The 27,335-nt window shown below is 40.1% G+C and overlaps 1 protein-coding gene across 1 annotated transcript in view; it reads right to left on the bottom strand.

Moving 5' to 3' along the window:
* Positions 1–9,956: 9,956 nt before the first annotated feature.
* Positions 9,957–27,335, bottom strand: part of KIAA1549 (KIAA1549 ortholog) — a 76,173-nt gene continuing 58,794 nt past the window's right edge. The window contains exons 15-21 of the mRNA XM_075140626.1: positions 25,792–26,015; positions 24,485–24,629; positions 22,597–22,830; positions 21,538–21,590; positions 17,525–17,670; positions 15,497–15,651; positions 9,957–10,334 (exon numbers count right to left, since the gene is read on the bottom strand). Coding sequence (XP_074996727.1) covers positions 10,080–10,334; positions 15,497–15,651; positions 17,525–17,670; positions 21,538–21,590; positions 22,597–22,830; positions 24,485–24,629; positions 25,792–26,015 — 1,212 coding nt within the window. The 3' untranslated portion in view covers positions 9,957–10,079. The remainder of the gene's footprint in view (positions 10,335–15,496; positions 15,652–17,524; positions 17,671–21,537; positions 21,591–22,596; positions 22,831–24,484; positions 24,630–25,791; positions 26,016–27,335) is intronic.

Genomic DNA, 27,335 nt, shown 5'->3' with positions numbered 1-27,335 from the left:
ATAGACTGGTGTAGTCATTTATTGTGTATTATCTCATGTTCCTAATAATATCACTGACATTATAATACCTCTAATAGTAGATCCCCAACTAGTGCAATGCTGCCCAAGTCCTGTTGACTTCAAGGGAGCTACACATACATCCAGCACATGCCTTGTTTTGTTGTTTGGGGTTTTTTTAATTGTAATTCAGGAAGCCTGTCATTTTTGTTCCCACAGGAAACCTTGGAAGCAAAACATAACTCCCGATTTATCAGTGTGCATAAAAAATTTCACCGGTGTTAAACCTTGGTGCCCCTTCAGACTGCTACATACAATGTCATGCTGTAGCACTGCGCTGGTTTAGGCTCTCATGCACCTCAAAGCATGCAAAAAATAATTTGACAGCTCATATCACCTATTAAGCTGCAAACTACCTTCTCAGAACGATGATGGAAATGTTAACGCTCCGGTCATTTATAGTACATTATCCAGTCAAATTCTATGTCCTTGGACCAAAAAGTTCCTCGCTGGAATGAGATGGGGAAGAAATCTGTTCCAACTCATATGATTTAGTACAAAGAAAAGCAAAAAATGGTTGAAACGTGGATGGCTGAACAAAAGTACACATGACTGAAAAACATGAGTTTGAAGCCTGGCATTGCTGATCAAGCCAGAACACTTCTTCATATTTTCTGGACAAAGTTTCTGAATTTCAGACTTTACAGTATGCAGTGCCTGGAAAAGAAAGAGACACGCAGATGGCACCTGGGAAAGCTGCTGGTCTACAAGTGTCTTGATAGACAAACAGAGCAGTAGGGAACGCGTAACCGATCAGCACTTCTAATACCAAAAAACATTAGTAGCAGCATAGCATTCCAGGGTAACTACGTAATTTGCTTGGAGATAATATCAATCACATCTGACTAGTGATTTTTTAAATTCTTAATTCCAGACTAAATGGATTGGTACTTGATGCATGACTCTTCATCTTTTTCGATACCATTGCTCTGGTAATGACTCACATTACTCACTGTCTCTATCCTTGGGGTTTTAGTGAATGAGCTACGTATTAAGCAATTGCACTTTACAATGATTACACTTTGCAAATTCACTAGAGGGATGAAAACTGGCAAGCACCAGAGCTTCCTACTTGCATGAAACACAGAGAAAAGACAGAGGTTAAATTCATAAGAAAAGGTGCTCTGTACTGGGACTTTGTAGGAATTTTGATAAAGCCATTCCAAAAACTAGGATTTCAGAAAATTATTGTAATTAATTACAGCCAAAGAATGAAATACAGACATTCTTGGGAAGCAACCACCCTCTCTCATTCTTACACTCCAGATCCCACTTATTTTATGGTATCAGTAGTACCAGCATCTGTTGTGGAATTCAAACTTCGCTTCAGGTTTCTGTCCCAGAATCAAACATGCACTTTTCAAAGAGCTTATTTCCAACTCCTATTTCATAATAACCTCCCAGAAATAAACACGGGGTAAACAATGCAGTATTGTCTCCCAGGACTGCAAACAGCTTGGAAAAAATTACAGCTCTAAGAGACATGCAGACTTTTCCTGTCCAATTTGATGGTACGAAGTCTAGAGACACATTCAGATAACCATTTAACCATTTTGCTCGCCTATCAGAAATAATGGTTTACGAGCCCCTATGTCTTGCTGACATAAAACTCCCCAAGAATTGACTTCTCCCTCCAAAAAGAAAGCCTCTCTGCATTCACAGGGGAAAAGTGTCCAGTCTCAGTGACCAGCAAACGAAGCTCTGTTCCAAACCCCGCACTCTGCTTGTCGTGGGGTCCTTCGCTCTAAGCGCTGAAGAACTAAACTAATTGTAAAAGTTTGCATTTTCTTCCTCTGCCGCTATGAGTGACAGTGTCACATCTTTTATCTGTAAACCTGCCAGACGCATATTTTGGGGACAGCGTGAACTAAACACCACTCACGTTGTGTCAGTTCCCAAACCCTCCATTCCTCTGTCTCTCCAAAGGTGTGTGTCCCCCCTCGCCCGCCCCTCCCCAATGTAGTTTGCCACTTGAGGGAACCAAAAGAGCCTGGGGCAATTTATAACCTAATTTAGACAAAGATACCACAGGCTGTACAGACCTTTCGGATGCTGTTGCAACAGCAAAGTGGGACCATCTAGTCCAGTTCTGTCTCCCAGCAGCAGGTATTTGGGGAAGAAGGTAAAAGCGCGCTGCATACAGCAATCCTCCCCTCCCCTCCCCTCCGCCCAGCTCACAGGTGAAGCACAGCACCCTTCTGACACAGAACTGAGCTCTCTTGCAGCAGCTCTTCCCCCCAGCGTTTCGAAATAAATCCTTTGAGGACTGTAGATAGTTTCATGCAATAATACCGTTCCATGAGTTTTTCTTTCCAACTTTTCCCTTGTGATTACAATCACTCTGATTTCCCCCCACTCTTCTCTCTCCCATTGATCTTATTTTCCGTAAACTTCACATATTCACTACTGAGAGTTTGTGCACTAACTTACACAGTGTGTCACCCTTCAACCATTTCATATGTTTATTTTTTAAAACAAGCATATAGAAGACATTTTCTCTAATCCCTGAGTCCTAGTTAAACTTTCTGCTGCCTCTGTGCTCTTTGGTGGCTTTATCTTCCAAAATATTCGCCCATTTCAGCTTTACGTTTATTATTCGTTATTTACTCAATACACGAGGTTTCTTCCCTTCATTCCCTGCCCACAGCTGTGCCCGATGTTGGTTGCCAACAACCCAAACTTGTCCTTTCCTTCTCTTCTTTTTCCAGTGGGGAACTGGAAATCAAATCGACCCCCAACTGATGATATTTCTGTAAGCTCTGCCTCTTTTCTGATGACTTCTCTTCACCAAGTTCTTTTTATTAATACCTTTTCTATCAGTGGCTTTGCCAATCTCTTTATCTAATCATGAAGACAAAACAAGCGGTACCAACGTACAGAGCTATGGTTGGTGAGTCACTGGGAGAACCAGAACCACCTTTCCCAGCTTGTAGTTTCCAGATCACACAATCGAACATGCAGCCAAATTCGTTTTTCAGTGTGACTGAAGGAGCAAAGGTTACAGTACTTGTTCAGGTCCTCTACAGCTCTGTCTGCTTTGTCTCAATGGGGGAAGAGAAGGGAGACATCTGCAAAGCAATCTCCGCTAGGCTGTTGCCCTTTCGTGGCATTTCAACTTACCATATATTTAAACCAGATCAGTCCAACAACATTCAATTCTAATGTGGCAACCCTCTGGGCTCAAATATATGAAGAAATCACCATGCTTTAGCTGAGCTGTACTAACGTCTAGTACAGATGTGTGATAATGTTAGGTAAGAGACGTTAGTTCATCCTTAAATAAAGAGGACTAAATAATGCTCGTTGGCACTAGTGTTGAGTGCTTCTTAAGTGCCAAGCTGCAGGAAACAGCGCTCTCCGCTCCCAGGCAGAAGTGAGAATATTGTAGGCAATATTGTGTCAGTATGCTGTCTGCTGGAAGTGACAAACAACTTCTCTTAACTTCTTTGCGGTTCTACTCTGCAGAAGTAAGAATGCGGTTTCCAGCGTCCTAGCAAATTTTCTTCCACCTGGCAGTAAGTATAGGAGGATGTAGCAATAACGTAAATACTTGACTGCACATCTATAAATCCTCTAAATGGGAGATTCCTCACCTTTAATCATGAATTTTTGAAGTGTTCGTGTTTAAAGCTGCCATCATCAAGCCCAAAGACAGAAACTCTCATAAGGATCAAACTCATCCATGGAAATGCTTGACAAGAGGTGTTCCATGCAAAATGCAAGGCGACTTAGCCAAAACCATGTTAGCCCATGCAATCCTGGATAAGAAGTCCAGCGATTGGTTCATGAGTTTGTGGCTGCACAGATCACAATGAATTTGAACAATTTCGTATTTGGCAACTATGCTGAAGTACTACTGATAGTGGCTAATCCACAATTCTTTCTCCTGTTTCCTTAAGTCCAAGGATAAAAGCTTCCTGATTTTTTATTATTGCAGTATTTTTTAAATTCCTATTTCTTTAGTCAAGTTTCTTTCAGATCTGCATTTCAGGACCAAAAGAGCGCAGCACATTGCCAAATATAACACCGCCTTAATTTTCCTTGAATATAAAACATTATCCAGCTACTGCTTTTAAATCACACACAGCACTAAACGTTCAAACAGCCTGGATGAGAAAACCAACTTCTGAGAAGCCTTGGGACAGAAATCTTAGAGAAGTTTTCATGGGAACATGACAGAGCTCTTAAGAAGTGTGTACATTAGAATATAATTGGAAATGCAAAACAATAATTTTCATCTTTCAGTCTCTTTTCTGCTCTCTTAATTCTCATTTGACTTCGCCTGCTCCACATGTGGCAATAAGAGGATTACTGTAAATGAACCTGAAAACCACCATGTCAGGGATTCACAGAGGTTTAGCATTCATTTCAAAAGAATCTTCAGAGCATTTGTTCAAATGTGCCAACATTTTATTCTGATTAAGGCAAGATGTAACAGCCTAAACATAAACTTCCACTTACGGAGTAAGAACTACTCAGAACTAAACAGGAGTGGCCATTACAAAGGAAAACACGTACTTTAAATGTAAAAAGTATCAAGAAAAAGTAACACAAAATCAAGATAAAACATTCCAGCTCTACAAACTATGAAGTGCAAAAAACCTTGTATTTTTCTAGTACTAACGTTAACTTTTTTTTCATCTATCAGTCTTCAGTGGGATTCACAGGACTGCAGCTCTACTCCGGAAGAGTCTCTTTAAAAAAGCAGTGCAACACCACAGGATCTTTGATGCTTCTCAAGTTTCTTACTGTCAGGACGAGTAAACTCACCCTGGGACTTGTATGTCAAAGCTCGACACATCTTGCCAAGTGCATCCCAAACTGTACTAAAGAATTTGTAGGATAAATTCTCCTTCCAAAGCATACATGTGACTAAATGGTTTTCAGTGGAAGTCATGCAGATGCGACCAGGGATGATATGCAGACCAACACTTGGATCTAAACTACCAATCCTGTTGGTATGAGCTGTCACAAGCTGAGCTTGTTCTGCCCTCATTGAATTAGTGTCAGAGATACAGAAGAAAATTTTTACAGTCCTCCTTCTGACATAACCTGCATTTCAAGGGACACTGACTACAAGAGAGATACCAGACTTCTCAAGCACTCAAGTGCACTCACACCAAAATACTGCATAACTACAGTGAATCTTCATCAGCATTGCCAAAAACTTTCATTCCTGATTTCTGCTTCTTCAGTATTTAGGACCTAGAGATATTGGAATACATGAATGACAGCAGCCTGGTGACAGTAGAATACATCTCCAGGGTTCCCCCCCATTTTAAAATAAAAGGTAACAGGAAGAGGGAAAAGATGCCCACCACAAAAGGGTACTGGATTTTTATTTCCACATTTGAGCACTTCAAAGCTGCTACTTTTCTCTAGGCACATCTAAACAGTCCTGGAGAAACTCTACAGCCACAATGAACTGCTTTTTGGAGTCTCACTGATGAGAGATGTTCCTCGCTGGTACAGACCAGCACTGCAAGCGGTGAAGGACTGCACAGGAGAGGGGTTGTGTTATGGAATCAGCTTGAGTGGGGGCAGGGGGAGTCCCCAAGATTTTCTCTCTCTCAGTGCACTGTCACAGGTGGTCCTGGAGACCTGGTTGCTGTCCTTTGCCTTCTGACAATCAGATGTCATCCTTTTTCTTTTAATCCATTTTCAGTTTTATGTTCATATTCAGAAAACACCAAAGAGGTTTTTGTTTTTTTTTTAATCCATTTATTTATTTGCTGCTGCAAAAATATGGCCCACAACATGTTCTCACCTCAAAGTCACAAATGTTCTTCATCCTGTGACTTCAAAGCTCTTGGCCAAGATACGTTTTTTTCAAGGACTGGCACCTGTTAACAAAGAACTGCTAAATAAGGCATGGAATGGGAAATGCCCATTTCTTCCTTGAGCTGAAAAATTATTAAAGCTGGAAAAAGGGAGAATGTAGCGAGGGTAAGAGTTAAAAAATGAGTTGAACTGCCTACTGCTATCCACATCACACAACTGGTGACTTCACTTGGGCTCGAATACATACTAGCTTCCTTGTGTAATCCATCTAATGTGTTTTCAAGCTGTGAGTAAACGCACACAAGCGTCAGTTCTTTTGGTTCTTGGGAAGTTACGATCCCTGTAAGCAGCCTCTAAGGTAACGCTGTAACCCTGCTGTCAGTGGTCTAATTTAAAGGCACTGGCTTCAGCACTTGGTAGGGAACATGCACTTTTAGGTGATCAACCTATTTACCTATTTACGTGTGTGCATAAAGATGCATGATATTGGGGTAGTCAAGATCTTGCCAACCATGCCTTTGGGTGCAGAGGTGATATATAGACCTCGTGTGATGCTGCTGCTCTCCAACTACTATATATGAGGTCTGTTCCAAACCATTTCAAGTACAGTGCATTGCAAAGGGTCAGTGAAATTCCACTTACCGTTCCAAAGTACACATATTTAACATTATGAGTCCAGGATCTATGCAATTCACTCCTCCTAAAAGCAAGGTTTTCTTTCTTGAGTCACATGCCCACAGTCACTGACAGGACCACGTGTTACATCCTGGCAGAGAATATTTTATGGTACTGAAGTGTGCCCTGCCTTTCAAATAGAGTGTAGGAAAAATAATTGTAAAATTTCACTTAGCTCCAAAGATAATCAAGAAGCAAGCTAGAGGTCAATATTTTGGCCACGGAAAGGAAAAGCAAAGCAACCAAGCTAAATTACGTAGCGCTCATCTCGCCAAGTTCTTCTATATGCCAAACTAAACACAGACTAAACACAAATGCCAAGGAAAATTGTGAAGAAAGAAAAGAGCCTGAGGATTCCATGAACCAGATGGTTTCGTCATGGAAATGGATGTAACTGTTGGTAACAGCTTTCTGTGCCTGTACCAACTGCTCATCTGATCACTGTTTACAGAAACTGGTAGGTTCATTAACAGATACTTAAATTCAGGATACTTAAAGTTTCAGAAAAAAAGGTTTGGGTTCCCCCCCCGCCCCCTTTTAATAGGGCAATAAAAAAAATTGGCAAAAGAGCTCAAGCACATGGAGCTTGAGATTTTTTTCCCTGAATTCCCAAGCGGAAACACACACTTTGGCACATGCATTCCATAGAGTTCTTTCATAGCACATGAAAAACTCAGCTTTTCCTGTAGCTGCAGAAAGTAAAGTGGGGGTCTCCCTTGTTAAGACCATCCTTGGAACTGGTGCCTTATGTGTTACTTTTCTTACTATATGAAGATACAGACTATGCCATACCATTTTTTGTGAACAGTGGATCAGGTCTACAGCCAGTTTGAAAACATAACTTCCAAAAACAGCTTTCCGACTTCTTACATTTTACTGTCCTTCCCTGTGAACTTGTAAGGTTTTAAAGAGGGATTTTTTGCATCAGAAAGCCTCTTTTATTTACCAGTACATATTTGTCCTGTACACGTTCTTCATAAGATTTGGGACTGAAAAGAAAAAGGATATTCTTCCAAACATAGAAAGATGGAATATCATAATCGTATCACCATCACTAGCAAAAATGAATGAGAAATGGCTTAAGTACCTCTAACTTTCAAAGTGCTGATTTCATATTCTTTCTTAAATAGGTGGAATCAGCAGCCAAACAACGAACTTACTTTCTAGAAGCCCACATTTTCTTGCAGTGAAGTCACAGTAACAGTGAAGTCACAGTATGGTAATATTATAAGCACAGGCTTCTGACCTCACTGCAGAATTAACCTGGAGAAGGACGTGGACTATGAAAGAGATGGTTTTAATGGGAACACTTAGGAACAGTCAGTCTTCAGCACTGTCAGAAAGACCAAATGAACATTGCCTGATACACTCTTCATTCTGCAAAATCTGACATTTTGCAGAAGTATTGGCAACATTCATGTTTACAAACTTGGCAGAAAATAAATGCTTTTTCATTTTTATCCTAGAAGCGATTATCACACAAAAAGCTTAAAAAATTCAAAACATAACAACCTGTTGGTACTGCTGTTCACAATCATGCTGTGTTCTGACTCCATTCATACTTCAACCAGTGCCCATGAGGACTTTAAATATTGGCCAGGGAACCGGAAATTAATGTAGCCTGCTTTGCTCCAGTAAGTCCCTCAAAAAAATTTCATACAGCCTTTTGATGATCATGGGTAAACAGAAAAATAACTGAGCTTCCTAATAAAGAGGAGAAACATAGCACCTTTTTTTCCACATCAGTGAGCACCCAGTTGCTTCCTCGTTTTGGCTTTGGCAATGAATATTATGTACATACTTCATGAACAATGTACGTAGGGTTCTTCCATGGTGTCCTCCCACCTGTTTTCATTTCAGTCTGAGTTAGTCCTGTCACAGTTACTGGACTGTGCACTGGAACCAGAAAGAGATTTGGTAGTCAAAGACCACCACACCATACCAGTGTTATATACCTATATTTTACCAATGCCATTTCTACCCCAGTAGGTGAGGAAAATGCAGCCCTACCCTGATCAACTGCCCAATGATGTTTTTGGCAGTCTACTGTTCCTTAGACCTTTTATGACTACCATCTACTAGTGTTTGAAATACCCACACCGTAGCACCAAATAGTTTTACTTTTCATTTTTCTAGGGCAGGGCTCCCAAGCCTCCTCACAAACACTGAGCTTACCCTCTATCTCTGTGCCAGTTTGTTAACTTTAGTTCAGTCTGATCTGAAAATAAAAACACTCCAACAAATCATGACTTAAGTAAAATTTCCGTATGTATTATGTCAGTTACAGTTATGCAATGGCCAAATATTAGTAAATTCGTAGCTAATATTAAATTAAAACTCTGGAAAAAACAGCAACAAACAGTTCCATGGCACGTACCATTCTTACCATGGGGATAATGCTTACCCTTTGTCCAAAGGGACAGTGGAAACAAGTATAAATATAGAAACTGTCTCAAAACCGCAAATCTAAGCCTATGTTAATGCTCTAAACTGTCACTGACTTTCACTAAAATTATTTAGATCCAAACATAAGCAATGATTTAGGACATCAATTTATAACGTAATGCTGGTGACCCTGTACCAGTCAGGCTGGATTGGTTTCTGTCCACAAAGCAAAGTACAGAGTGGCAATATTTTATCGCTGGTCTTGCAAGAGCATATAGTATGTAAATATATTTTTTAAAGACATACATACACGTTTCCCCAAATTCAACTGAGTGGCTGAGTATTCCTCTCATAGTTTTCAATAATTTTGAAACAAAATAAATACCAAGCCCTTTCTGTTTGGATGCTTTGCTTTGTTTTTCCAGCCTGAATGAGTCTACGGATATTTTCTTAGTTATACAAGGCCAATGTTTCACTTTGCAAACATTGAAGATGAAGGAACACTTGAAGCTTCAGCACCAGAAGGAAAACAAGGAAGAGTGCAGAGGGTAGCTCCATTCGGAAGCACAGAGCTATAACAATTATTGTTCCAGTTTGTTACAAGTAGCTCATAAAGACTTTTATTCTAAGTAGTCCCATTGTTCCTGACAACCAAAGTGATTCTTATGTGGGATCACACCTTCAACACCCTTCAGCTGATACAGTTCATAATCTTGCAGAACAGCAACACAAACAGTTGCCCATAAGCACTGGAGAGATCAGAATACTTGTAATATCTTGCAAAACGTCATCTCAGTTTATTCAAACCTTCGCCTACTTCCTTAGAAAAAGGAGTCTATCATACTCGGAGCTTGTTCCTGTGATTTTTTGTTGCTGGAGTGTTGACTTCTTGACCTAAGGTTTTATTTATTTGTTAGGCTGAATGAGGGTAAGGAGAGAAGAGGAGCACCGTCATATTAGCAGATTAATTAATATTACTTGTGATGACACTGATGATTTTCCCTGTTTGTCCCCCATCTCTCCTTACTATCCTCATTTTGCTTCCTTTTTCATTTTTTCCAGAGTGTTGTCAACAGAGCTGTGAAAGTTCATTCTTTTGAGAGAACAACATTGCTGATTTCCTCTAAGTCTTTGCTTCCATAGGAAGCAGATAGCTGGCAGATTTGCAAGGGAATGCTAAATCAACTATGGAAGTTCTGCACTGTTGTCTGTTTCTGAGAAAGTCGTAGAAGTTCTTCTCTAATTGCTTTGATAAGAGAGGCTGAAGAGTGACCTGGCTGGAGGTCCTCAGTGGAACTGGTGGTGTAGCAAAGGCCCTGGCCCTGAAGGCTGTTGTGTGGAAGCTGAGCAGGGGGGGCCGAAGGCTGCCTGGCTGAAGTCCTCGGCATCTGGAATACTGGTGAGGAGGAATATTCTTGGTGTCCATGCATATGCGTCTGGAAAAAGGTAGAAAGCATTATTGCACTTTCTGAACAAACATGATAATCCCCAAAAAGACAAGAAAGCAAAAAGGCAAAGAACAGAGGGAAAGCAGCATGGAGATGCTTCTATTTGCTGCCACTGTTCTTCTGTTGTATGAATGAGTGATTCCTCTTATGGAGCACAAAACAACAAGTGTACACAAAATTGCTGGACTGCCTCACGTTCAGGGATTTTCCAAATCTCTTTGAGCATCCATTAAAAAGTCTGACCCCCTTTCTAATCTATGGTACGTTTAGAAACTGAAGTGGAAGGAGGCAGGAAGAAAAACCACAGAACTGGAATTCAATAGAATTGGTTTCTCTTTCCTTGTCTTTCCATCAGCTGCCTAAAAGACAACAGGCAAATCACTCTCTTCCCGGCTGTCATTTTCCCCTACTATCTATAAATAGAGATACTACTACTTTAACCTTCCCCTTCTCTGCCTGGCTTGCCTGTTCAGATCGTACACCTGTGAGGACCCTGTGACTGACCAGTGCCCAGGAAAACACAGTCAACAGAAGAAGTGGCAGGAGAAAATTATTCAAATTGGAAAGATTGGATTTTTCTATACTAATAGCTGTTTTACATATCTAAGAAACACTATCCCAGTTTCAGGACAATCATTCTTTCAGGGTAGAAAGGGGTTAATTCTGCATTTGTTCAGTAACATATATTTTCTAACAAATTAAGATAGAAACAAAACAGAAGCCTGAGTTTATGGGCTTGTCTATCTGGAAAAAAATCTGCTTACACTAAAACAAAGCATGAATTTACAGTACACTAGGCGAGTGCACTGACTCCCAGTATGGACACAAACGAGGTACAATTCGAAAATGTAAGTTCCAACTTACATCCCTAAAGCAAGCGTTTCCTCTTGCCTTGTATTGCTGAAGGCTGAGAGACAGCCAGAAGAAAACCCTGGACACAAAGGACTGGAACGCACCCTGCTGAGCACACAGCTGGGAGCAAAGCAGCATAATCCCCTTTCAAAGGGTCTGTGCTGGGGATGAGGAGCAGCTAGCTGCAGCAAGTTCAGATCACAGGTACCACAATTTAGTAAGCACTCTTTCTCTGTGGATGAGCCTTAAGTAGTAGCAGAAAGAGCAATCTGATGAGGGAAGAAAGGGCAGCAAGGTCAGCTAGAAGAGGATTTGGGGGTGAAGGGGAGGGGAATGAAGGGATTGCAAAGCAGAGCCTGGGAAGGATATGGGGGACCTAGAGTGACTGTCGCAGCAGGGTGCAAGGAACAGAAAAATGCACCAGAGTATGTTCCTTAACATCTCTCATAATATAAATGAATAAAATCTAAGCCATTTTGTACAAAGTAGAACTAATAATAGATTCTGACTCTCTTGCACATAGCTCATGTACAGCACTGATCATTTACACAGTTAATTTGGGGAGAGAGATTAAGAGGAAAAGAGGCTTTAATAGAAGAATGATAGGTAAAGAAGGTTTTCCAAGTAATACCCTGTCTTACTTCTTATAAAAGGGAGGCGATTTTAGTATCAGAAAGGAATGAATGGGTCTTTTGATTGTTCAGAATTATTCATTTGGCAGTGAAACCTGAAACTAATTCATATGTGCAGTCTAGAGTTAGCAAACCTGACAATTACTCTGTGGGTTTATAGAAAAGAGATGACATAAAAAAATATTAAAAGCAAACATTCCTTGACACATGAGTCTTAACAGCAACCTAAATTATGTTCAGGTTACTTTCACATTAAAATGCATTATGATTCAGCTCCTATCTCATACTGCACTGAATTAGCACCATAAGAATGGTTTCTTAAGGGAAGTTAGGAAGAACATCTGATGACCACAGTGGCTGTTTTTTAACATTAAGGCTAACAAGGTTCTCTTAAATATCTCAGAAAAGCAAAAGTGTGTATTTCTGTGATCTCATCTATAACATCAGAATTAAACAGGTTTGAGAACTTTCAAAACCAGATTGGTTTAGAAACCTAACCTATACTAAACTACAACACCAAAATAAGGAGAATAAAGAGGTTGGTAGAATTTTTGCTGGGTTTTTTTTTTTTACTTTTAAATTTCTTTACTAGCAGAAATACACATCGATATATTGTATAATATTATCGATGTAACAATATATAGTTTTATACAGTATCTATAAATTATATATTTTTATATAGAAACTTCTGTATAATTAACAGCAATACAAAATAATTGACAAAAATATCTTTATTGAATCTTCACTCTTAAAGAATGAAGATTTATGAGATCACATTGTGAATTTGTTCCTCTCCATTTAATAATTGTTGAACTCTGTAGCCAATTTCCCTGAATTGTATGTATAAATATACACACACACGCGCACGTATATATATACGTATGAAGAGATATACATTATAAAATTCACAAAAACAGGCAGCTAATTAGACACAACCGGATTTATGCTATCATTGAATCTCCTTCTGAGTGGCAGAAAGGCCAGGTTAGACTGTGCTCAGCTGGACCCGTCAGCCAGCATGTGGGTAGATCCACAGTGGATAGATAGCTAGGGGACACGAGAGGTAGAGACTTGAAGTATGGTGAGATGGTTTAGTGACACTACGGTGGGCAGCCGAAATATAAAAATAGAGTAAAAGGATAAGGGTGGCTTGGGGGAAACACTGGAAACCTGGAGAAGACTTGGGAGAACAGTGGAGAGCTATAGGGGATTGTAGATGGATAGGAGGTGATGCCAGGTGGTGGTAGGGAGGTAGAGATATGCAAGACACTACACACATCTGTAAGAAACCAGGCTTCATTTGTTCTGCTGCTCAAATGACCGCTTGCTCAGTAATGTATTTTGTGTCAGCTAAGGAAATGCTGTAATTATCCTGGCTGCCTAGGCCTTCTAGATGGAGAATTAAGGCGAATTGATGGTAACTTGCACACTGGCTTTGGGTCAGGAGATACAAGTGAGAGGTCATATTCCAGCGGAAAATCAGGTGTTGACTGCAGGAATAATAGGTGAGGATACTGTGATGAAAAGGGCCATTGCAGGAACACAAATGCAGATCCCTCTTGAGTCTGCAGATGAGAAGAGTGATCTAGATCTAATCTTCCTAAATGCAGAGTTTAATTTTAGAAACTTGCTCAGAATGAGGGAACAGTAAGACTGTTTGCAAAGGATCAGCTGAATACTGCACCATAAGGAACATAACTGTCATTAAGTAAATCCTCCTTTCCGAAAGAAGGAAAGACAAATTTAGAGCTCCGTCCTAGTGAAGGAATCCAAACGCTGAAGGTAATTATTTAACTACAGAAAACTACAAGGCTAGGGCTCATCTAATAATGTTTTTTTTTTTTTAAATGGGAATAATCCTTTGCAAAAAAAGAAAGAATTCCTCATAGGAAAAGGAAAGTGCAGGCACTAGATGAGCTCTCCTACAACTAAATGACACCATACTCTCATAGTTTTAGTCCACGATCTCCTCCTTTTGCTTTTTTTAAAAAAAAAACAAAACAACAAAAAACAAACAAACAAACAAAACAATGAGCAAAAAGTTCTGTCAAAGCTGAGGAAGTGTTTAAACTGATTAATTAAAAGAAAGTCAACCTGGATTGAGGTGACATGTACCCATCTGAAATGGTGACTGAAGGTGCAGACTGCAACCAAATCATACTGTATTGGGCCACGAATCTTCGAAAGTTGTGCAGGCAACTGATGTCAAAACCAACTGTTAGCACAGCATCTCAGCTAATGGGTCCGTAACTCAATTTTCAGTAATATGTTAGCAATTCAAGTATTAAAATATTAAGAAAGTAATGGCTGAACACACTTGGGGGACAGAAGGGCAAGGCCCACAGATCAAGTAAAGTCATTTTCGGAAAAGGAAGACAAATGATAAGAAGGGGCAATGAATGGTAACCTAGAGATGCCTCTGAAAACAGAACAGAAGAGACACTAACATCTCTCATGCAAGTGCTCTTCTAGATGTAAACTGAAATTATGATGTTCTTGCACTCAAATACCACAGTTCCAAGCACAGGTGGCAAGTTAAATTAGGCAAATAACATCTTTCAGCTTTGACAGTTAAAAGTTTTTGAATAGTATCAGTAGAGTTTGTCTCTAGTGCCCAGTTCTCAAAAGCTTTATGCTGCTCCTCTCAAGTTCAGCTCAGTTTCATCAAAATCTAAAGATGAGGCCCATCCTGTTGCATTTTCTTTATGTAAAGCCATTGCGAGATCATGCAGTACTGCAAAGCAATTTCAAGCAGTGTGAACACACACTGCCCTAAGTACGCAAAAGAAGGAGATTCTTCCTTCCTCCCTCAAGGAAGAAACCAGAAAAATGATAGTTTAAGCAAAGGAGCAAAAGAAGGAGCATAAAGTTGTCACGCTCAAGAGTACTACAATAAAGCTGTCACAGGTCAGTCTGCTTCAGGATGCAAGTACATCAAACGCGGACTGGTAGCAGGCAACTGTATCTTTCCTGGAAAGGCCATATACTATCTTCAACCTCACACTTCTGGTTGCATCAGAAATGTCAACGTCTAGAAGCACCACTGCCAAGAACATGAAATCACGATGGCTGCCTGCTGACTGCTCACTGCTAACACTGGTAAACAAATACATATTAATTTACCACATCCTACTGACTGAGGCTAGGAAAATAACTTGTTCAGAAACACCTCTATTGTTATGTGCAAGTATGTACCTTATTCCATTGCCCTGCCTCCTGCTGTTGCGCACTGATACAGAAGACAAAAGAACTATACCAATACAAAGTAGGACGGTAGTCTAGGACAATTTAATTCAATGTTTTCTACTTACAACGATCTCAAAATACAGAGGCATATTTCAAAGAAGGAAATGGAAAGCAGTATCCACCTCTGCTGGAGCTCAGAAGCGGAACTGGGTGAACTGCAATTGATGGGTAAAGGCCTCAAGTGAGAAAAAAAAAAGGTTAGGGTAAAGTGAGGGAAAGCAGTTAGAGAGAAGCAAAGGCGAAAGAACAGCAAGCAAAAGTTAGAAGAGCTAACGAGGGTTCGAAGAGCAAAGCAAAGAATGTCAGAGAAGCAACTGAAAGTATTCCAGGGGGAAAAAGTTCCAAACAGTAATGCAAGAAAAAAAAACCCGAACATATCACTACTTTGGAAACTATGCAAATGTGTAACACAGTACTCACTGCATCTCGCCTAGCATATTCATCCTCTCCACGGTACTGGGGCCACCCTGGCCCCCCCGGCTGGCCATGCCCTGCTCTGCCTGAGGGGATCTCCACTTGTTGACCTCCGATCCTGCTAGCAATTCCCACCTGAGTGAGGTGCTGTATCTGAGAACCTTAAAAGCAAATATTGTTTTTTCATCTTTATAACACAGTCAAGTTTGTAGGGCAGACAAATGACAACATAAAACTTTGTTGGAAGCAGGAGACAAGAAAGTGGAGCTCTGTTTCTGTGCAATTAAAAAAAAAAATCAGCAGAAAGAAGGCTGTCAGTGTAGAATAAAGAAGGAAAAGTTATGTGCATTTTGCGCAGTTCATTTGAGTGTGATGCTTTTCATTGCCACTGCACTGAAAAAAGAGGTTGAGATACATGCATCTCAGACATGGACTACACTTCGTTCCAAAAATATGCCAGCCTTTTCCAAACAGTGTTTACTGAAAGCCCTGGCAATGCTTTCATGTAAATTACTTAGCAGCAAAGAGAAGACATTTGCTCCTGTGGTACACCTTATTTGCATCACACTGGCAAGACCCTAACCCTCCAGACTGCTTTCTGTTCCGTCTCTCAGAAGAACAAAATACATGACTATATAAGAGTATGGTTCTTTCAGCTTTGCTTTGTGGTTAAATATTAAACGATGCTGTCGTTGACTAACAAGAAGGTCAGAACACACTGTATCTCCTTTCAGCCTGAAAGCTAACCTCCTCCTTTCTCCCCTCCCTTCCCTCCCCTCCCGCTGCTTTCAAACACATGCAAGGGTAGCCACCACCATTAATTGCAAGAGACATGTAACAACATGCTAGCTTTCCTTTTTCCTGAATTTCCTCCCGCAGGGAAACAAAATTTATTTTATTATTATATTTTATTATTCATTAGAAATGAAACACATTTAATAAATCCACAGATACATAAGAGAAAACTGTGTCTCTGTGTGTGTGTGTATGTACAAAAAGGGAGGAAAAGACAAAAACAACAGTATGATTTACATGATGGACAGTTAGGTCGCTTTCGTATTTTCATCTCAAAAAACCCCCAGTATTTGAGAAGTATGATGTTTGCACATAATTATGCTGAAGGACAGGAACTAATCATCTGAACTGCCTCCAAACTTTAAAGCAGAATATACATATGCATTTAGAGAATACTGTGAATCAGACAATAAAATAATCATTATTAAACTGTAACAGTCACTACACATCCCTGTCATTCTCATTCATTTAACATTTACAGGGAGAGGATAGCAGCTATCAAAACTAGGACTCTGACATGAGCATATGATCGTATTTCCAGTCTTTTTCAACTCCCCAGGAAGAAAACATTTCTCTGGGAGAAAATTAACTGAGGCGTTTGCGTAAGAATCCTTTATTCTCAGAATCAGTGTTTGCTGCTTAATTGCCATGTGATGTTAGAATCTTATTCATGATAGTATTGATGAGTGCTACAGAAATTATCTCACAACCAAATCAGGGAAGATGATTTCATATGGGACAACAGCAATAGATAATATCATCAGAAGCTAAAAGATCCTGCTTTTATGCATACATTTCTAGGAAGAGAAATGAGAAATAAAGATGCAGAAAAGTATTAAAAAAATTGTTATTTGGCAAGCTGATTTGGGATGCATCAGTTAGCTCTTTTAGCACAAAAGAGATAGTCAGCAGTGGAAAGTTAGCATACACCGTATGCTCTAAAACAATTAAGTAATTTTTCATTCTTAGAGAATGGGTTTTTTCGAAAATACGCTGTGTGATAACCAATGCTTGTAAGATACTAAAAAGGTGGCAAAGCACTGCCTTTTTCTGCACGGTCCTATGGATGTACAGTTAACCTCACTTTGCGATCGCTTTTTTTTTGGCAGTGAAGACAAGGACCACATTTCAAGTGTAGTAGCTGAAGGAGAATGACGTCTCAATGGTGACCTCAGTGTAAGAGTAGATGTGGAAAAGGATCAGTTATTTTAGTGCATATTCAACTTAAGTGAAGTGTACCTGCAGTGCTTCCAACTGGTCGTGGCCGTGCCACTGATGGCATTTCCTCTGAGTATATCCCTCTGGAGGAATACTGAACCTCAGGTGGCTGCTGCTCTGGGTGCATTAACTCTGCAGGTTGAAGAAAACCTGGCCCAAAGTTCTGCCTGTGGAAAAGTAAGGACTCAAGATTACAATAAGTGAATTGCCTAATTAGAAGCAGTAATGCAGGTGTACCTCATACAACAACTCTTTATGATGCCTTTTCATGTACATTTCAACCTTAAATGTTAAAGAAAATAATGACATCAGAGGAATATATTCCTCCTTCATGACCTGCACTGCACAGGAACAGGAGTTAGAAACTCTGACAAAATTTCACACAAGTGTTTTTCACATGTTGCAGTCTCCCAATGCAGTGAAAAAAGTCCACAGATCTTGTTTTCCCCTTGGGGAATAAAGCATCTTCAATGAAAAAAAAAAAAAGAAAAATAAGACTTCAGTAGTGACATAGCTGCTTGCCTTAGCAACAAATCTGACTCTTACTCAAGAGTTTCTGGGCACACAGTTTTGGTCTAAATCAAACCATACAAACTGCATTACATGTGTATTTCATGAACAATTATTACTTCATCAAGCATTCTGATCATTTTTCAGGACATTTTCAAAACTTTGCTCTTTAAGATTCATCAAACTCAAAGCTGTCATTAAGCACGTATGAAGAGATGCAATGTATACTAAAATTAATGCTTCCTATAATTCAGGCTGGTGATGGTAGTCATTGTTCCATATTTACTGAAAAGAGTTAACAACAGAAACTGTCATCAATCTAACTTCACTGGGTTCATGGGACTTGTAAAAGAAACCCTGTAATTCATTCACAGGAGTAGAGAAGGTGATGGAAATGCTGCTTTTCCTGTGCTTCCTATTAACACATCTTAACCCTGGCATGGAAAGATTTTATTTTAAAAGGCTGATGGCAGCTGAGTTTTCAAGGATTATTGATTCCTGTCAATATGGTGGAGGTGTGGATGCCTGAACTTCAGGTGCTTAGGTTACTAGGCCAGTCTCTCTTAGACTCCAGGTATGATTAAAGAAGAGAGACACACTCCTCAAGAGGCGTTCAAAGCAAAAGATTAGGTTCACTAAATCATTTTCTGCAGGAGTCTCTCACTGGTGAGTATAAAGGAAGCAAAGTGAGACAAACATCCTAAGTCAGGCACATGAAATCACACAAAGTGAGGACCAGGGACGAGTTTTATATGCCTTTTACCACAACGGCACCTAAGCCCTTCTAGGCGATGGATTGCGACCTATCCCATTCTCAAGACCTCAGTTTTACACCCTTTTGTTTTACAGGAAAATCCCATGACTGCATCTAATTCAAACTTTTCTTGATTTGTGCTTTATTTGGAAAACTAATCACCTTTGTATGACAGCCAGATAGCAAAGAAAGCTGACATAATAATAAATAGCCTAATAAAGCCAAGTAAGAGCCCAATAAAGCACAAACAAGTAATTGTAAATTAAAGTACTAGCTACTTGGCATACAGTATTAAATGGAGGAGGTGTAAGGGGTTCAAGCTGCAACAATCCCATTGTGGAAGTGCCAGAATTTCCCCAGCTCCCTTGCATACAATCCCACCTGTCCACTCAGCAGATCCAGAGGAAACCATTTCCAACCAGACTTACAAGCTAGTTAAAATACCTGAATGGGTAGGTAATGTTTAACAATGTCACTTCTGTTATGTTAATCACTGTAACCAGTAAAGCATGTGATCATCTGGCCTTTTATGCCTGCAACGCTGAGCTGGAATCTTGTAGTGGAAAAATTACTACAATTTTCTGATGTTGTCTAAAGAAAGTATTTTCTCAACACTACTGCAAATGTATTATTTTTGTGCCAATTTTGCAGAAGTCAGGAAGTATATCCTTTATTGCTGATGGGTTTGTACTTAAAAGGTGCACGTTTATTAACCCATCACTCACTCTTCTCAATCTGCTTTAGATAGATAGGTATCTAATAGATAGATATAGCTACTCTTTTAAGTCAAAGATCAACAGAAGAGTATAAAAACGGGATACAGCTCTGAATCTATATCATACAAGCTTTCTAGTGCTCCTTCCTATTTCCAGGCTGAGACCCAGCCTTCAATTTATCTTTGCACATTCAAAAAAATCATTAATCTCCAGTTATTTAATTAAGTGGGGAAATACCGCCCCAAAAATCAATTTTACACCACTAATCCACTATGGCTAAGTATCTATCTCTGCTGCATGATGCAATATTCATTTTCTGGTAAAAGCTGTTCATTGTGCCTTTATGTTTGCCTAGCTGTTATGTGACCTAGGTCTTTTATACTTAATTTTTTTTACCCAGGTTGGTTCCACCCCATTAAAGATGCTGACTGCATTTGTACAGAGAAGGGAACAGTACGGTCACCCAAATATTATTCCATGTATTGGATACTTAAGCCAATGGACTATGACATTGATACATGGCACCTAATCATACTGACCTCAAGTTATTTTTCCTTCCTCTAATTGGTGCACTTCTCTATCAATTTGTTTATCATTATCTTCTGAATTTGAGCATAACCCCCACTCCACAACCATGCCAACTCTTTCCTTGTTTTCTATTGACCAAGCTGTAGGAAACCTTCTATTTTAATGAAAATTTAAAGGAATTCTTCCTGTTAAGGCCAACGACCTTGCAAATTGTTAACTTAATTTGCCAGCACTGGCAGAGCCAGCACTTGAACTATTAATAATGATGCTATTAATTTGTAACTTACAGAGTGTCTATGCCAAAGGTTGATAAACTTTTGAACAAAAAATATGATGCAAAGACACCGTCTTGCTCAGGTTACAGCACTTTCTAACAGCACCCACTAACATGGGCTGCGGCACTTTCATGATTAATTTATCACATCTTCCCTGAATGTGTAACAGGCCAACAAAGAGAAAATCCTCAATAACAAACAATTAGTTATGCTTCCTGTTGGCAGTCTCAAAGCTCATAATCTTCAAGGTAACCTAAATTACAAAAAATACACTGCATGTCATACTGTGTGCCATTTCATGTATGCTCCACGCACACTGAAACTGTCACCTTCAGCCAAGACCAAGTAAGAAAATGTGCTTAGAGACTCCTCCTTTTCTAGTTGGTCCTTTCAAAATCAGGTTGCAGAACAATGGATAAAGGAAAGTTCTTCATATCCATTTTACTATCAAGTTTCCAAGGCGGTGAAGACTTTAGGTGAAATCTAATGAATTACACTGATACCAGCGGGATTTCATCTCATATGGTGAGCTCTAAGAAGGTAATAAGACAGCAGCACGAGGCTACCTTTTTACCACCTTGGCTGCAGCAGCTTGGAGAGGGTGAGACAAGTCTGACCACAATGGGTACTACGACTCGAGTCCAACTTCACGTGTAGTTAAAACACAGACACCAAACGCAGAATTAACAGTCACCTGGACAACTGTCATCTTCTCTTTACATGATTCTCCCATAGCAAGGCTAGGACAAGATGGAAAATTTGTTCTTCCCCCCTCATTTTATAATAATAGGCCTGCAAGGCAGACTTTCTCTGTGAGGGTCACCATGCTCTGTAATTTGTTCTCAACTTGGTTAAAAATAGAATGAATCTGTTAGTCATCTGCAAGCTTTTGCAAGTGAGTGTTGCCCTGGGGCTACAGAAACAAGATGAAAGCTGGAGTACTGGGAGAATTACATGCATCTGAGTAACTGTTTCAGGCTCTCTAAAAGCTGAAACTCAGCGGTTTACTCAGTATTTGGAGGGATATCTCTATAGCCAAGGGGCCAGAAACACATTTCTTTTAAATGGAGGCTTGGATTCCATACAGCATGCATATGTCATTCATGCTACATAAATAAATTACACAGGCTGGATCTGAACTCCTGTTACTTCTCATTTATACAGTACTTTGCATAATAATATACCAGTGCCAGTAAGAACTCTGGAGGAATTGCAAGGAAAATAATAAATGATAATTTGGTGAAAGGCTACCTTGGTAGGAGACCTGGTGCTGTTGGTGGAGTCATTCCAAATTCCACGTATCTCTGTCAGAAGAATGAAAAAAACCAAATTAAAATCAAAATGTGTACCCTGGGAAGTCCACTGTCAGCCTTTTAAGTGATGAATGGCAGAGATCACGAGGCCTGTATGTGTGACTTGATTGCGACCATAAGAGCTTAGTTTTACAAACCCAGCAGCACAAGAAGATCTGGGAACCACTGCTACAGTAGGCTAGCAGTCTCTCCTGCCTGATTAGAGTCTTTACTTAACTTAACCTTTCAAAAATACTTTCCCTCACTTGCAGAAGATCAAGGGTTGCTCCAATGTCTACTTAGCTTAAAACTTTCAGCAAATCAAGCTTTGCATTTGGAAATCTCTTTATACCTCAATCAGCGAAACCACAGGGCTCAGACTCAACAGTCCAATGGCATTATGAAACTTCTACTGAATTGTTGTGGAACCTGAGATGACCTAAAAGATTATCCATGTGTCTCAGTGCTCCATAGAATGCAAAAAATCATACAGAGAAATACTGCTTCCCTATCCCTCACCTCCTGAAAGCATTTGGATGCCCTGCTGAAAAATATGACCTAAGACCATTTTTCATTGTCAAAATACAAACTAGCACATATATTTTTTAAAAAAATGAAGTTTTACGCTTGGACATAACAAGACTGATCTGTGAAAGATCATAACTGAGAAGAACAGAAAAGTCATCCTAAAGGAGGAGAACTCCTATCTTCTCTTGTGGTTGGGATGGGAAAAGGGAAAAGAATCCAAATGGCTTAAAAAGCAACTTCACCATTTTGTGACGGTCATTTCTGAATTCTCCAGGTTCCAGAAACTGTTCCACATTTGTGATAAGTCCTGACAGCACGGGCACAGTAACAGTGACCATGGCTCAACTGGTGCTAACTACCTGCCCAGAAAAGCCTTTTAAATTGCATCGCTCACATTAGATGGGTTGTTTACTGCCTGAGTTGGACCATAAGGTGTTCCCCACTGGGTGCATGTGGTTCCCCTCCCTGCTCGAGCAGGAGTGTTGTTTACCGGCTGTCCTGCAGAGACCCCAGGTGGTGTGACGGCCGTGGAATTGGCTGCTTGGCTGCTGGGAGCCACCAGCGCAAAAGCATCATCCAGCAGCGAGTGCATGGTTTGCCGAGCCTCTTCAATGGATGGCTGCGGTGGGACGTACTGGGAGACTGGGTGGGAAGGCAAGCCAGGGAACTTCCCCAGATCAGCTGAAGATGTTGTCTGAGGTTCAGGAGGCAAGTCTGGATCAGACTGGAGGAAACGGAAAGAAGGTGAAGGACAGCCAGAGAGAAGATCTAACCAGCCAGTTTCCAAGCCCCTGCGGGCCTTAAGTCTGAGCAACATTTTCTTTGCCAGAACCACAATGAGATAAATGGCAGAAGTGCTGGTGCTGGACAAAACCTGCCCCTTACCCTCCCCACTTCTGCATGCATGTATGCATGCACATACATGACACCAGCCATTCAAATACTTCATTCAGTGTGATCTGAAATGCTCTGATCTCAGGTAAGGCAGAGGAGCTTTGTGCAGGAGTTACTCAGCTATAACAGAAATCTTGCAGTTTGCAAGCGTGTAATGGAGTCATGCAGAGAGCGTTTACTCCACCCAGAAAAAGACAATCAGCTCTGTCTACATCTTTGACTTCTCTGCAGCTTTTGCAATTCCAAGAAATTAATTTAGTCTTTAGCTTACAACTGACCACATCAGCAGTAATATTAAACAATTATTACCTCCTAGAAAAACACACAAAGGGAGCTGTTAAGCAACTAAGTGGTTAGCTGCATGGAACTTGAACTTGGGTGCATCACCTGAATGAGATTCATATAAGCGCTTCAGAGCAGCAATACCTGAGGCATGCATCGCAATTATTACCTGGGATCTTACCACATGGGCTTATTGTTCATCAGTAACAGGAAATTAAACAAGCTTTGCAGCAGCAGACTTATTATCAAAGCTCATTCTTACCACTGCATGCAGACTGCAAAATCAGTCATCAAGATGCAAAAGCCTCTACTTCACCAGGAACTTAGCATTCTGAGTACTGTCTCGCTACAGATGCCAAAGGGGCTGAGCTTGTTGTGTGACATGTCTTAATAAAACAGCTTCAGATGATAATTTATTCTGCTGCAGCATGACATTAAAATCATCACACTCTTGTTTGAAGGCAGAGGGAAACTGCAGAAATCGACATTGTAGTCACTTGACTGCAAACGCAGCTAATGGTGAAATTCCTAAAATTATTAAACCATCTTTCAAGATGAAAACTCCAATATTAGCATGAGGCTTTGTAAAGTCTGCTTAGAAGTGGTTAAGTTGCCTGAATACAGTTTGTGACATGGATATGATTGAACAGAAGCACTCTCCAGTGTCTTTGTTCCTTTTTTAGATAGGAAACAAAATTAATTTTCAAGACATTGTATTACAATTGTTTCAAGTTACTGCAGTACAAAGATGTGTTTCTCTTTCATTAATAATTAATTCCCACATTTTAAAGATGAGAAAATTTCTCATGAAAGGAACTGAATCTTCCACTCTGTGAGAGCAAAGGATGAAATTTTCTGTAACATATGAGTACATAACATCCAGCAAATTGGACTAGAGTGAAACTATGTTCAACATATTGTGGAACACGCCAAGCACACTTTCATGTGCATAATACAGTGGCATTAATGAAAACAAGGTTTTGGTTTTTGGCCTCTTTATTATCAAAGAATACTTGGCAGAATTTTACTGCTTAATACTGACAGACTGCCAATGAAATCCTTGTTTCACTTTGATTACATGCTAACTACATGTGACTGAAATTAGCTATTACAGACCATAGTCAGAAGGCCAAAAACCTCTCCATGTCACAACTGTCATCACAATTATCAGAGCACTCCTGTCATTCAAGAGACATACATACAATATATGCAGAGTTATTGACTCCTGGAGGCCTTTTGTATGTCCCATCACTGTCAGTTGTGATTAACCTGTCCTTTTCCGCATCGATAGGACTACCATTTATCTGATGTCGCCGGCGCTGCTTGGGAGAACGTTTTGCACGAGAACTTAACAGGAAGAAAACAAAAAGCAGAGAGAGAGAAAAACCAAACAAGACAAAGATAATTACATTTCTTTTTATAATTTTTCTTCTCTTCCCACTCAAGGTTGAACTCTTCTGCCCATTCCCTCCAAGTCATCCTTGCCTCAGCCCTGTTTCTCTTCCCTTTCCCAGTTTTTCATGCCAGTCCCATTAATTAGCCTTGAACCTCTCTCCTCAAGCTTCTCCTAACACCACTCTCATTGACAGCTCTCCAAACTGTCCCCTTTCTCCCTCAAACTCTCTCCAGTGTCACTTCCCTTCTACACTCATCTTTCAAAGCTGTCTGTGCTACAGCCCCTGCCAGTGCCCTGCCAGACCAATGCCTGACACATTTGCAGTAGCAGAACAGACCACACTGCCAACAAGGCTTTACACTTGGCATGTTGGGCTTAACCCTACCAGGCAAACCAGCTGAGGAACCCACGTGGCTGGGGAAAAGCTACTTTCTGTCACTGCAGAAGCAGTCACAGGGTACCAGTGCTTCAGGAACAAAGTGCCAGTATTCGTAAGCCCTAAACAGAGCCCAGGGAAGACCTTCTCTGGAAACAGAACGCCAGGAAGGCATGTTGCCTCATTACCTGGAGGGACTATGTAAAAGGTTCTCTCATTGATTTGTGAATTTGCCTTTAAAATTCAGAATCTTCATGCTTTGTAAGTTGTTCAAGTTGTTTCCTTATTTTGCATCTTTTCCCCCTTTATAAAAATACTATTTCTTGCAGTTTATATTTTCCATGTTTCTTTTTTTTATTACAATTTTGATTATATACATATTTATATATTATAAATATATATTTATATTACAATTTTGATCCTTTTACACCTCATAAGATTTATTCAAACAAATGGCAGAGGAAATTGTTTTAAGACAGTTTTCATACATTTGGGTTTATTTATTGAGAATTCACCCCTGAGAACTTGTAAGAGAATAATTTGAAAAGAAAACATACTGGCATATACTGAAACAAATAAAAATGTTTACAACAACCCAAACATTTTCACCTAGATAACTCAAATTCAACTAGGGATCAAAATGATTTTTAACTCTAAAAGTTCAGAAGTACAGATTTGACATAGTTTGGACGCTGAATCTAAAAGAAAATTGTTCTTTCCCATCTCTGAAATCCTACCTTTTCCTGGGCTCTATGAAGACAGTAGGCACACTGCCTCCAGGGTCCAAGATCTTGTCAATCTGCATCTGTGCCTTGCGATATATTCTGTGCTGTTCTTTGGAGTCAACCACCACCACATCATCCACCACTGGGAATTCATAGTGCCCTTTGCGCTTGGCGCGAAGACGAATCTTATTGCGGTGATGCTCAATCTCAGATTTATGCCTCAGGGCTGTTTGTATCTTAAAGAAGGAGGGAAAAAAATCAACTGCATTCTTCATTTGTAGTTTTTGCAAACAGAACTTTTTGCTGCTTTTCCATAAACCTCTCCTCCCTGCCTGCCCCTCCCTCCCCCAAATCTCTGAAGGATTAAAATAAGTCACACAATTCGTAAACAAACTTTCTTTCTTTGATATTTTGCAGTATCCCCATTGTCTCCCCAGGTAGATGTACTATTATACACAATACGATTGACAGCAGAGCAGGTGCAATTAGAAAGAGGTGGCAGTTTGTTAACAAAAGGCAGGAGGAACACAAAGAACTCCTGCTGTCTGCCAGAAGTGACACTGCTCTGAAAAAATAAGACTAACCAGTACAGGCTATATTTACCTTTGCTTGTCAAACAGAGATACATTTGATCAATAGTGTTGAAGTCTGTCACCCATTCCCTTTAATGACCTTCATCACGTAAGAAGCAAGAACTTAAAGAGCTAATTGAGCTCATAACTCGGTGCCTCTGCTGAGCAGTAGAGGCTGCCATAAGCTATGTAGAAACGCAGCAGCAATACAAGGGCCCAGGTCCCTAGATGAACATGGCATTATCAGCTCTACCTCTTCTTGCAGGCTGAGTTTTCACCCTTCTCTCCCACCTTTTTTTCAAATTCCTATGAGTGCATCTCATCATCTGGGGAAAGGTATCGTAACACCACACTTTTAAGTCCTGGCCCAACACTCACTGAAATAATTCTTATCAATGGAAAACAGTTGGGCATCAGATCAGGTAGCAACAACTGCTCTGCCTGTGCTGGATTAGTTCTGGAACACATCTGCAGCAGCGAATTAAAAACCGAATAAAAATTGATTTTTGTGTATTCTCTCGTGAAAATCCCCAAAAACCCATAAAAGGGACACAAGCCAGACTTAGTCTTTACATTTATAGTTAGAATTATGTCTTTTGCCCATATAATCAGATTTCTGCTTTGTGGCCCCTCTTGCCTATGTATACTAGATGTATGTATTTACCTCTCTTCGTAAGGTACTCAGAAACACAGTATCACAGTTAAGTTAAAGGTTTCGGTAATCCTCCACTCTGAATTATGAGAAGATGCCATCTTATACCCAGTACAAAACCAGGATGCAGGTACATGGTACTGTCAGGCAGTGTATGATGCGGTTTTACAGCGCATTACCTTCTCTCCTAATGCCCCAGGCATGCTCATATTCTGCTTACAGTAACGTGAGCCTCAGAGAAAGCAGGAAGTTTCTGTATGTTTACTGTCAGATAAACACATCAGAAGTTGGAAGCAATGAATGTGCTGCAAATTCACACCCCAGAATGTCTT

Source organism: Calonectris borealis, chromosome 1, assembly GCF_964195595.1.
Source record: "Calonectris borealis chromosome 1, bCalBor7.hap1.2, whole genome shotgun sequence".
Taxonomy (NCBI): domain Eukaryota; kingdom Metazoa; phylum Chordata; class Aves; order Procellariiformes; family Procellariidae; genus Calonectris; species Calonectris borealis.
This window is presented reverse-complemented; position numbering and strand designations above follow the sequence as displayed.